The sequence below is a fragment of the Bos taurus genome, chromosome 5 (genome assembly GCF_002263795.3).
Source record: "Bos taurus isolate L1 Dominette 01449 registration number 42190680 breed Hereford chromosome 5, ARS-UCD2.0, whole genome shotgun sequence".
Classification (NCBI taxonomy): domain Eukaryota; kingdom Metazoa; phylum Chordata; class Mammalia; order Artiodactyla; family Bovidae; genus Bos; species Bos taurus.
The window spans coordinates 56,375,193-56,387,287 of NC_037332.1; the positions used below are offsets into that span (position 1 = coordinate 56,375,193).

The following is a 12,095-nucleotide window of genomic DNA, read 5'->3' on the forward strand; positions in this document are numbered from 1 at the left end:
GCCCCAAAACTAGTTTATTTCTCCCCCTAAATTCATGACTTTTATATTCTGTTGCAGAATTTTGCTGATGATACACTTTTGAGTACTGATTTTGTGCTGATAAAGTCCATTCTAGGGCCCAGCCTTTTCTTCACTGACTTGTGTTCCCTTCAACCCAGTCCCCACTTTGCATGTATGATAGACAGTTGATGAAGGAAAGCACCCAAATAGGCTAGATAGTTCCCCAGGGCCTGATTTCCGTAAAAGGCTTGGGAATGGATTATGCAATTGCCTTTCATATTTTTGTGGTTCCAGAAAAAAAGATGGGCTCAGATGGATGCCTGTGTAAAAATGGTTCCTAGCTATGTACTCAGAAGTTTTCTCTGAATTGAGTAGTGAAAGTTGAAGTAGGAGGAAAGGAAATTAAATGTCCTAGTATTCCTTTGGACTCAGGTCTGACATGACATATGAGATAATAACCTATATTGAAATGCCAAGAATTTTATCTGAACCAAGGAGAGGACAGTTTGACAGATTTATTATGCCTTCATGTTACATAGGCACTGAAACAAAGTAATAAACATAAAATAGCCATTGTGCAAGGCAAGTGCACCTAAAACTTTTTGTTTATGTTTTGATGTAAAAGAAATTGATCATTATTTTTTTAGGGAAACCTATGCAATTTTGGTGATCCAGTGGTGTCTCTTGATAGCTTATGGATTCAGTTGCTGTTGAGGTAGATTCTAGACAGTTATTAACTTGAAAAGGGAGTTTGGTGCCTTATATGATGGGAGCCAGAACCTGCTGGGAATAAACAAAGCGAATTCACACCAGTGTCAATGCACAGCTTTAGCAGGAAGGAAATGGCACACAGCACCCCCAGATTTGGGGCTTTTGGCTCCCACACCCCCTGCCCATGTGCATCATCATCCTTTTCACACTTGACAATAACTTGAAAATGGTGAAATCACTATCTCTGCATTTTTCTGCAACATGGGCAATGTTCTTGTTAACATAATAGGTAGCTCTTAATGTAAGTATTAGAACTGTTACAGCCTGCAGTTGCCTCAGTTTATCATGTTTCTAGGATTGATGGTGGAATAGGGAGTTCCTGGGTAAGTTTTAGCCTGTGGGTAATGCCTTAGAGTTATTTTAAAAGATTTGTCATTTATATTTAAAATAAGTGTTCATGAATGTTTGAAAGGAACAAAATGATCAGGGATGACTCTTTGCCATGGGTCTCATTTTCACTCTTTTCTGTAAGAAAAATAAGCAATGTCTTATTATATATTTTTTCATTTTTATTGTTCAAGTTTGTAAGTAATCCCAATTTTAATAAAGTTTTATATACTATGTAGTGGTTTCTCTTAATGAACATGTGCTTTTCTTGTTAGGATCTCTTGTCTTCAGGTAATCAGCAATTAGCTCTTCTGGTTCATCTTTCTAGACAGGTGTTTTGCATGTTATTTATTTTCCTTTTTTTTTTTAAAAAAAAAAACACTTCTTCCCTTGGAATTTCCCAGTGATCTAGTGGCTGAGACTCCATGCTCCCTGTGCAGGGGGCCTGGGTTTGATCCCTAATCAGGGAACTATCAATAGATCTTGGATGCTGCAACTAAAGAATGTGCCTGCCCCAGTGAAGATCGAAGACCCCACATGCCAAAACTGAGACCTGGTGCAGCCAAATAAAAAATATTTAAAAAATAAACCACTGCTTCCCATCTTGGGTCTGTCTTGACTTCCTTGGACTGAATGGTTTCCAGGATGCCAGATCTCTAAGAGGTATTCTTAAAGGAGCAGAGGGTTATACCACTGTACTGTCTCATAGGAAAACAACATATAGCTTATTCCTGGTCCAGGGAGCTACTTTGTACTCTAATTCTTTTTTTTTTTTTTTTAATGGTATAAAGGATCATTTTCTCCACTGAGGTGAGGAGAAGACCTATGGATCCAGCTGTGAGATGCCCACCAAGAGCTTCTGTTGGGTGAAAGGGAGCAGGGCTTTCATGTAGTGAGTATTAGGGGACATGGAATAAAAACTTCAACTGTGTCTTGGCCCGGCTTCTGCAGTAGGAAGGAGACTGGTGGCTTCCATTTTCTGTTTTGGCTATTTTCTTTGCTCTGGGAATCCATTCTAGACTTTGCATTAATTCTGTACCTCTCTCTTCTTATTCAGGCCACATGGAAATCTATTGTCTATTTTTTAAAGACTGTGAAATAGAATGGAAACAGGATGTGGGCCGCATGTGAATTTATGTAGATTAATGCACAGTGATGACATCTTTTCATTCTGTAACCCAACTAGGTAAATAAGAGACATTGGATGATCATCAGTGGTTGAAATAATAAAAAAGCGTTAATTGCCAGATTTATAAGATCGTAGGATTAAAAAAGGTGTGTAAAAGTAGTTCCTTTCAAACTTCAACATGCATAGGAATCATCTGGGGAGCTCGTTAAACTGAAGACATGGGATTCAGTAAGTCTGGGTTGAGGCCCAAGATTCTGCATTTCTAATAAGCTCCCAAGTGATTCAGATGCTGCTGGTCAGTGGACCTCACTTTGAGTAGCATTCTGCTTGTTGCCTGGCACGTGGTAAGTATAGCTAACTCTTCAACAACCTGGGAGGGGGGCATTGGTTAGGTTTGCCGACCCTCTGTCCAGTCAAAGCCTATCCTATAATTTTATAGTTGATGGGCCTCTGTACCTGCCATCCCACATCTGCAGACTCAGCCACCCATGGATCACGTAGTAGCAATATGTACTTACGGAAAAAATCTGAGTGGGACCAGGGAGTTCAAATCCATGTTGTTCAAAGGTCAGCTGTACTTGATCAATGTTACTAATTGATACCAGATAATTGATGAGAGTCAAAAGACCCTCTACTACCAAATACCTCTCCACCATATCTTTTTATTGTGTGACATCTTTTTAAAAAGTGAGTGTCCTGGGAGGACCAGTGAGTGTGAATTCAACAACTGTGAAGGCAGATTGCTGTCCGCTCAACTCAGAAATCAGCATCCAAGGGTTTAGAATTGCTGCTGCTTCTAGTTCTTCTTTGCCATCTTTCTGAAGTATAATTTATAAAATGATACAATTCACTTGTTTTAGATTTTGCTGAGTTTGACAAATGAAAACAGTTGTAACCACTACCAAAGTCATGATCCAGAGCATTTCCATCACCCCCAAAACTTCCCTCATGCCCCTTACACAGACTAGAAATTTTACTGGGAGAAGAAGGGGATTTAAGCTCCAGTTGCTTCAGTTTTCCTGAGAAGCAGGAGGTCAGATCCTGCACCCCCCTGTGTCTCCTCCCCATCCCAAGAATGCTGACAGATCTTGTAATCCTAGCTGGGTCGGGTGTGTATTTTGTACCTTGTAAATTTAGACTGACCCACTTGTTTGCCAAGAACTTTCTGGGTTTTAGCACTCAGATACTCATGTCCAGAAAACTCATCTCAGATCCCAGACAAACCAGGGTGGTTGGTCACCCTAGCTGTGACATTCATGCCCTTGTTTCTAAGCCTGAGTTTCTCATTTTAGAGTCAATTCTCTCTCTCTCTCTCTCCTAGGCACTCAATAAACAAGTCCATGGGTGGACAGAAATGAACCTCATTGCAGGCAGCGGCAGATTCCTGGCCTGGAGAATATAAGGCCTGGGTTCTGATCTTGGCTCTGCCAGGTCTGCAGTGGTATGATCCTGGAAAAGTGGTTTCTCACTCTAGGTATGTTTCCTCCACTGCAAAATAGGGGATCCTTAGTCACTTCTGCCTCTGCTGTGATATAGCTCTACCCATCCATGGAATTATGTTCTGATGACACTTCCACTCAGCTTTCTCTTTCTTTCTTGCCTCTTGCCATTTCCCCCCTTCAAATATATATAGTAGGTCAATAAATTATGTAAGGGGAGATTCATAATGGAATTGCTGATGGGCCAGGCTTAGGCAGAGAGCCGTGAGAGCAAGAGAGTGTGGACTTTGAACCAAGCAGCTGTGGCTAGGAGTTGGAGAGTCAAGTTTCTATTTTCAGGTAAGTGTTTGTAATCCTGATTTGCTCTTTGTGCATTATTGGGAGGGAAGATGGTGGGGATAGGGAGCCTACTGTTTAGGAATTTTCCTGGGTGGATGAAGAGGTCCCGTGGCAAAGAGGATTTTATATGCTTTTTGTCTAGTGGAGGCAGTGATTTCCAGCTGAGCTAGTGCCCAGGAAACAGCACCCAGGCTGTTATTCAGTATTCTAACACAGAAGAAGGAGTACAGAGAGAAATACCAGAACTGGCCCAAGCTGGAATCTATGGCCAACTTAGGCTCAGGAAGCTGCCATTCTGTTTCTGATTCTGCCACATGCTGTCTGTGGAACTCAGGGCACGTTGTGTAACCTCTTTGAGCCTCTGTGTTTGTCTCTAATTTTCCTTTTTGGTGGAGTAATTCTGCACTGCCTACTTCACAGGGTGGGTTAATTCAGTGAGATGACACAGCTGGGAGTTCACTGAAACTGAATAAATGCAACGTTGGGTGTTATCCTTAACTTGGAGGCAAATGGAGAGAAACTTGGGGGTTTTGTCTGCTTTTTTGTTGGCTCTTGTCTATTCCTCCAATAGTGTCACCGATACGCCCTGGCTCCCAATAATATAAGAAGTATGAGGGAGGTACTATTTCTTTGGTCAGAAGACACCACAGCCTGACAAAATTCCTGATTTCAAGAGAGCCTTTCCTTGGCAATAAAGTCTGCTCCTTCTGCCCTCATTTCCAAATTTGGGGGGAAATGGAGCCAGAACTCCGCTTCAACCCCTCAGCTCAGGCCAGCCAGATACCCTTTCCTACCTAGAGGGGGCTTTCTCATGTGGCCAAGCATTTCCCTCTGGGGCTGCAGGCCTGTGAAGGGTTAAGCGAGCCACACCCTCAGCAGGAACAGCCTCGGACTTTGTGCTGAGCAGCCATCTCTGCCTTGCCTGGCTTGACTGGCACAGGGAGCCCTGGCTGGAGGAGGCAGGACAGAGGAAGGTCAGAATCGTGGACACGGGCTAGAGGAGGGCAGAATCTTTCCTGTCTTTCCCGACACCATGGACAGCTCCCACTAACAAGGACGCCTCTCCACCCTTGGGGCCCGGGACTCCTATGCCCCCTTCCTGTCACACTAGGATTTCATCTACCATTCTCTGATATTGAAGTTACACCCTGGTTCCAGCGTGGGGTGAGTCCTGCCTTAACCTGTTCCTCTTTTCATATCTTAGGATGCCCTATGTGGGAGCTTCTTCGCTGCCCCCCATCCTCCAACCAATCTTATTCTCGTTCCTTTCAAATCTAAATCCAAAGATGCCTTCTTCCCAGCCCTGCTTCTGCTTCTTACCTTGCCTGCCAAGTTATTTAAAATCTTAACTTTTTCTCAAATCTAGAAAATGTGGGGTGATGATAGTATCTGCTTCCTGGAGATATTCTAAGCAGCAAATGAATGAGTATGTGTAAAGTCTTTAGAGCCTGCCTGGCCCATAGTATTTACCACCTGATTGCTGTTGGCTGCAGTAATCAGTATTCTCATAGCTCCCTCAGTTGTGACTTTACAGGAAGTGATAAGTGCTCACTTTTCCTGGAGCTTGGAGAGGCAAAGTGGAGGGAGAAGGCAGCCTCTGTTCCCTTTCTGCTCCACCGTTCTTCTGACTTTCCTCCCTTCCCCCACTCAGGTTCAGCGATGCAGGAGAGGAGGATATGGCTGTTTCATTCCTGTTAGGGAGTGGCATTGACCATTGTACTAATAGTTCTGTCCTGCACCAGGGCACCCCGCCTGCTCAGTCCCACAAGAAAGACTGAGGAGGATTGGGTTTCCTCCTTAGGGAGCACCTACCATATGCCACGGAGAAGGCAATGGCACCCCATTCCAGTACTCTTGCCTGGAAAATCCCATGGATGGAGGAGCCTGGTAGGCTGTAGTCCATGGCATCGCTAAGAGTCGGACACGACTGAGCGACTTCACTTTCACTTTTCACTTTCATGCATTGGAGAAGGAAATGGCAACCCACTCCAGTGTTCTTGCCTGGAGAATCCCAGGGACAGGGGAGCCTAGTGGGCTTCCGTCTATGGGGTCGCACAGAGTCAGACACGACTCAAGTGACTTAGCAGCAGCAACCATATGCCTACTGTGTGGGGCCGAGCCCTTCCCCCTCTGCTCTTCCTTGCTCATCCCCACCAGTTACTAAAAAGCTAGATGTGTCTCTCTGGGGCAGAGTCCATGCCAGAAGCTTAACGTCGTGGATGTAAACATTGGGGATTGAGATCGAAAAACGGGGACAGATGTGGAGGCACATCCAAAGTTCCCGACCACTGCTTGCTTGTTGGGGAAAACAAATCTCATTTTCATTTTCTTTGGGGCACTCCAGCCTTTAATGGAGGAGCTCCTGCCTCTGTCCTGGGGCTCATCACCTTGTCCAGGCCCCAGTTAAAAACTGAATCTCACTGTAACAGTGAGAGGGGAGGGAAAACTTTGGAGCAACTTTGGAAGTGAGTATGGGTGTGCCTGGTGAGGAAATGGGCTGTGAGAGGCAAGGAGTTGGGAGGGAGACGGGTCACAGAGTCAGGGAACCTGGACCTGGGCCAGGGCCTCAGTGCTGGAGGGAGGGAGCCTCCAGTCCCTGGCTGTGGCATGAACTTTGCTTCCCTTTCCTCCCCAGCCATCTCCCCTGCAGCACAAGGATGCTCCCCCAACTGCTACCTACTGGGGGCCTTCTTTACCCTGGTGGTTGGAGGCAGGTGGTCCTGCCTCACTCCCACCAACCCTAATTCAGGGAGCAGAGGATCCCTCCCACCTCTGGCTTCCCTGCAATCTCCACACTTAGCTTGGACTGGTCTGGAGGCCTCTTTCAGCTGGCCAGGGGCTCTCTCCAGGGCCAGTACTAGGGGGAGGGGAAGACTCTCTTAGGTCCTTCTGCCTTCCTCCCCTAAATAGTTACTGGCCGTGAAAGCTGATCGGATACCAGCAAACTGATCCCAGGACCAATAGCTCCTCTGGACATGACCCTTCTGGAAGGTTCCGTGGGGGTGGAGGACCTTGTGCTCCTGGAACCCCTGGAGCAGGAGTCTCTGATCAGGAACCTCCAGCTGCGCTATGAAAAGAAGGAGATTTATGTGAGTGCCCATGGGTGCCCCTGGCTGTGGATGTGTGGCCAGAGAGTTCTCGGGCCTTTCCCAGACCCACCCTGGCTCACTCTGTCATCTCCCACAACTCCAGACCTACATTGGGAACGTGTTGGTCTCAGTGAATCCCTACCAACAACTGCCCATCTATGACCTGGAGTTTGTTGCCAAATACCGGGACTATACCTTCTACGAGCTGAAGCCCCATATGTGAGTAGAGGGACCAAGGGAAGGTGACAGGGCCCAGCTCGTCATGATGAGACATCCTCATTTCCTCTATCCTTTCTCCTGAAGGAGGCTCTCCAGCTGTCCCTTCCTCCCTTGGCCTTTTGGAGGCCCCTTACTAGGCCTGTTGTTTGCCATGGTCTGGTCCAAGTGGGGAGGGCGAATGAGTCTGGGGATCGAGTGAAAGACGGTGTCTTGAACTGACCCCACACTAGTCATCACCCACTTCCTCCCTGCAAGCTATGCACTGGCAAATATGGCATACCAGTCACTGAGGGACCGGGACCGAGACCAGTGTATCCTCATTACCGGCGAGAGTGGAGCTGGGAAGACGGGTGAGGCGCCGGGTGAGGGGGGCGGGGAAGCCATGGGGTTGCTGCTGGAACTGCCCCCTTGTCTCTCTCCAAGACAGAGCCAGTCCTGCCCCCAACCCCTGAAATTCCTTCCTGGGTTTTTCTGAGTGGTGTGAGGTGCTGCAATGAGGGAGATTAAGGGCAGCGGTGGGGATCCACACGGGGGTTTCTCTTGCAGAGGCTAGTAAGCTAGTGATGTCTTACGTGGCTGCTGTCTGTGGGAAAGGGGAGCAGGTGAACTCTGTGAAGGAGCAACTACTTCAGTCAAACCCAGTGCTGGAGGGTAAGGAGTCCAGTCTCTGTCCTCTCCACCCCACCGCTACCCTACCATCCCCCGTGTTCCCGAGATCACTGTTCGTGTTCAGCCTGAAAAATCTGAGACTGCCCTGATGGCTGGAGGACCTTCCCCCTTCCTGTCCCTGGGGTCCTTCTGCCCTCAGCCACCTAACTCCTTCTCCCCGCATCTCCACAGCTTTTGGCAATGCCAAGACCATTCGCAATAACAACTCCTCTAGATTTGTGAGTGAACATCTCCTTGGCCTTGGACGAGAGGGTGTGGGGTCTAGAGAGGGAGGAACATGGCCCAGATGCCTCCTGGACAGGATGACAAGGAAAGGTAGAAGCCAAGTCTCTCTCTCTCTCTGCTCTCTGAAGGGAAAATACATGGATATTGAGTTTGACTTCAAGGGATTCCCCCTCGGTGGTGTCATCACAAACTGTACGTGTCTCCCGTCCCACTTACCCCCTCTCCCGCATGCCCCATGGTGTCCCTTTCTGCTAATCTACTGCTGTAGGAAGGAGGAAAGTTAGACTAACAGGCTTCCTAACCACTGGGAACACCAGGGATTAGGATGGAATTAGAGGGAAGTTGTAGTACCTCCCAGATCCTCAGAACATTATTTTCTTATTTTCTGTCAGATCTGCTTGAGAAATCCCGTGTGGTGAAGCAACTTGAAGGAGAAAGAAACTTCCACATCTTCTATCAGCTCCTGGCGGGAGCAGACGCACAGCTACTGAGTACGTGCCAGCACCCGACATGCAGCAGAACATCCTCAGCCTGCATTCAAGCCCCAGAACCCCTGGCCCCTCTGGATCCCTAAAGCCATCTTCCCTTGACTCTCAGGGCAGTCTACCCTGATTCTTACCCACCCACTGTTGGGAACAAATCCCTTGACTTCTGTGTTCTCTTCCTTTTCTGGGGTTTTAGTCTAGGAATAAGCCTTCTTACCTCTTCACCACTCTTACTTCTCTGAACTGCCTTGATTCCTTTTTCCCCAATTCAGTTCAGTTACTCAGTAGTGCCTGACTCTTTGCCACCCCATGGACTGCAGCACTCCAGGTTTTCCTATCATTCCTTCACCAACTCCCAGAGCTTGCTCAAACTCATGTCCATGAAGTTGGTGATGCCATTCAACCATCCCATTCTCTGTCATCCCCTTTTCCTCCTGCCTTCAATCTTCAGCATCAGGGTCTTTTCTAGAGAATCAGTTCTTTGCAAGAGGTGGCCAAAGTATTGGAATTTCAGCTTCAGCATCAGTCCTTCCAAAGAATATGCAGGACTGATTTCCTTTAGGATTGACTGTTTTCATCTCCTTGAAGTCCAAGGTACTCTCAAGAGTGTTCTCCAACATCATAGTTCAAAAGCATCAATTCTTTGGCGCTCGGCTTTCTTTATAGTCCAACTCTCCCATCCATACATAACTACTGGAAAAACCATAGCTTTAACTAGACGGACATTTGTTGGCAAAGTAATATCTCTGCTTTTTAATATACTGTCTAGGTTGGTCATAGCTTTTCTTCCAAGGAGCAAGCATCTTTTTATTTCATGGCTGCAGTCACCATTCACAGTGATTTTAGAGCCCCCCAAAATAAAGTCTCTCACTATTTCCATTGTTTCCCCATCTATTTGCCTTAAAGTGATGGGACTGGATGCCATGATCTTAGTTTTCTGAATGTTGAGTTTTAGGCCAAATTTTTCACTCTCCTCTTTCACTTTCATCAAGACACTCTTTAGTTCTTCTTCACTTTCTGCCATAAGGATGGTGTCATCTATCTGAGGTTATTGACATTTCTCCCAGAAATCTTGATTCCAGCTTGTGCTTCATCCAGTCTGGCATTGTGCATGATGTACTCTGCATATAGTTAAATAAACAGGGTGACAATATACAGCTTTGATATACTCCTTTCCTGATTTGCAACCAGTCTGTTTTAATTGTTCTAACTGTTAGAACTGTTGCTCCTTGACCTGCATACAGATTTCTCAGGAGTCAGGTAAGGTGGTCTGGTATTCCCGTCTCTTGAAGAATTTTCTGCACTTTGTTGTGATCCACACAGTCAAAGGCTTTGGCTTAGAAAATAAAGCAGAAGTAGATGTTTTTCTGGAACTCTCTTGCTTTTCGATGATCCAGCAGATGTTGGCAATTTGATCTCTGGTTCCTCAGCCTTTTCTAAATTCAGCTTGAACATCTGGAAGTTCATGATTCACGTACTGTTGAAGCCTGGCTTGGAGAATTTTGGATGTTACTTTGCTAGCGTGTGAGATGAGTGCAATTGTGTGGTAGTTTGAATATTCTTTGGCATTGCCTTTGTTTGCAATTGGAGTGAAAACTGACCTTTTCCAGTCATGTGGCCACTGCTGAGTTTTCCAAATTTGCTGGCATATTGAGTGAAGCACTTTCACAGCATCGTCTTTTAGGATTTGAAATAGCTGAACTGGAATTCCATCACCTCCACTAGCTTTGTTTGTAGTGATGCTTCCTAAGGCCCTCTTGACTTCACATTCCAGGATGTCTGCCTCTAGGTGAGTGATTACACCATCGTGGTTATCTGGGTCATGAAGATCTTTTTTGTATAGTTCTTCTGTGTATTCTTGCCACCTCTTAATATCTTCTGCTTCTGTTAGGTCCATATCATTTCTGTCCTTTATTGTGCCCATCTTTGCATGAAATGTTCCCTTGGTATCTCTACTTTTCTCAAAGAGATATCTAGTCTTCCCTATTCCATTGTTTTCCTCTACTGCTTTGCACTGATCACTGAGGAAGGCTTTCTGAGCTCTCCTTGCTATTGTTTGGAACTCTGCATTCAAAGGGGTATATCTTTCCTTTTCTCCTTTGCCTTTAGCATCTCTTCTTTTCTCAGCTATTTGTAAGGCCTCCTCAGAAAAGCATTTTGCCTTTTTGCATTTGTTTTTCTTGGGGGCGGTCTTGATCACTGCCTCCTATACAATGTCACGAACCTCCATTCATAGTTCTTCAGGGATTCTGTCTATCAGATCTAATCCTTTGAATCTATTTGTCACTTCCACTGCATAATCATAAGGGATTTTATTTAGGTCATACCTGAATGGTCTAGTGGTTTCCCCTACTTTCTTCAATATAAGTCTGAATTTGGCAATAAGAAGTTCATGATCTGAGCCACAGTCAGCTCCTGGTCTTGTTTTTGCTGACTGTATAGAGCTTCTCCAACTTTGCCTGCAAAGAATATAATCAATCTGATTTCGGTATTGACCATCTGGTGGTGTCCATGTGTAGAGTCTTCTCTTGTGTTGTTGGAAGAGGGTGTTTTCTATGACCAGTGATTTCTCTTGGCAAAACTCTGTTAGCCTTTGCCCTGCTTCATTCTGTATCCAAGGCCAAATTTGCTTGTTACTCCAGGTGTTTCTTGGCTTCCTAGTTTTGCATTCCAGTCCCCTATAATGAAAAGAACATCTTTTTTGGGTGTTAGTTCTAGAAAGTCTTCATAGAACCATTCAACTTCAGCTTCTTCAGCGTTACTGGACATAGACTTGGATTACTGTGATATCAATGGTTTGCCTTGGAAACGAACAGAGGTCATTCTGTTGTTTTTGAGATTGAACCCAAGAACTGCATTTCAGACTCTTTTGTTGACTATGAGGGCTACTCCATTTCTTCTAAGAGATTCTTGCCCACAGTAGTAGATATAATGGTCATCTGAGTTAAATTCGCCCATTCCAGTCCATTTTAGTTCACTGATTCATAAAAATGTTAATGTTCACTCTTGCCATCTCCTGTTTGACCACTTCTAATTTACCTTGATTCATGGACCTAACATTTCAGATTTCTATGCAATATTCCTCTTTACAGCATTGGACTTTACTTCTATCACCAGTCACATCAACAACTGGGTGTTGTTTTTGTTTTGGGTCCATCTCTTCATTCTTTCTGGAGTTATTTCTCCACTCTTTTCCAGTAGCATATTGAGCACCTACCGACCTGGGGAGTTCATCTTTCAGTTTCGTATCTTTTTGGCTTTTCATACTATTCATGGGGTTCTCAAAGCAAGAATGTTGTTTGCCATTCCCTTATCCAGTGGACCACATTTTGTCAGAACACTCCACCATGACCCGTCCTGGCTTCTTGGGTTGTGCTAGTGGTAAAGAACCCGCCTGCCAATG

General features: G+C 45.5%; 1 protein-coding gene across 3 annotated transcripts in view; it reads left to right on the forward strand.

The window, feature by feature from the left end:
* Nucleotides 1–1,878: 1,878 nt before the first annotated feature.
* MYO1A (myosin IA) overlaps nt 1,879–12,095 on the forward strand; it is a 29,065-nt gene continuing 18,848 nt past the window's right edge. Inside the window, exons 1-8 of one of the 3 annotated variants that reach the window (XM_005206510.5) lie at nt 2,900–4,005; nt 6,916–7,094; nt 7,198–7,313; nt 7,569–7,663; nt 7,860–7,964; nt 8,154–8,200; nt 8,336–8,399; nt 8,600–8,698. In XM_005206510.5, coding sequence (XP_005206567.1) covers nt 6,981–7,094; nt 7,198–7,313; nt 7,569–7,663; nt 7,860–7,964; nt 8,154–8,200; nt 8,336–8,399; nt 8,600–8,698 — 640 coding nt within the window. In that variant the 5' untranslated portion in view covers nt 2,900–4,005; nt 6,916–6,980. 3 annotated transcript variants of the gene reach the window in all.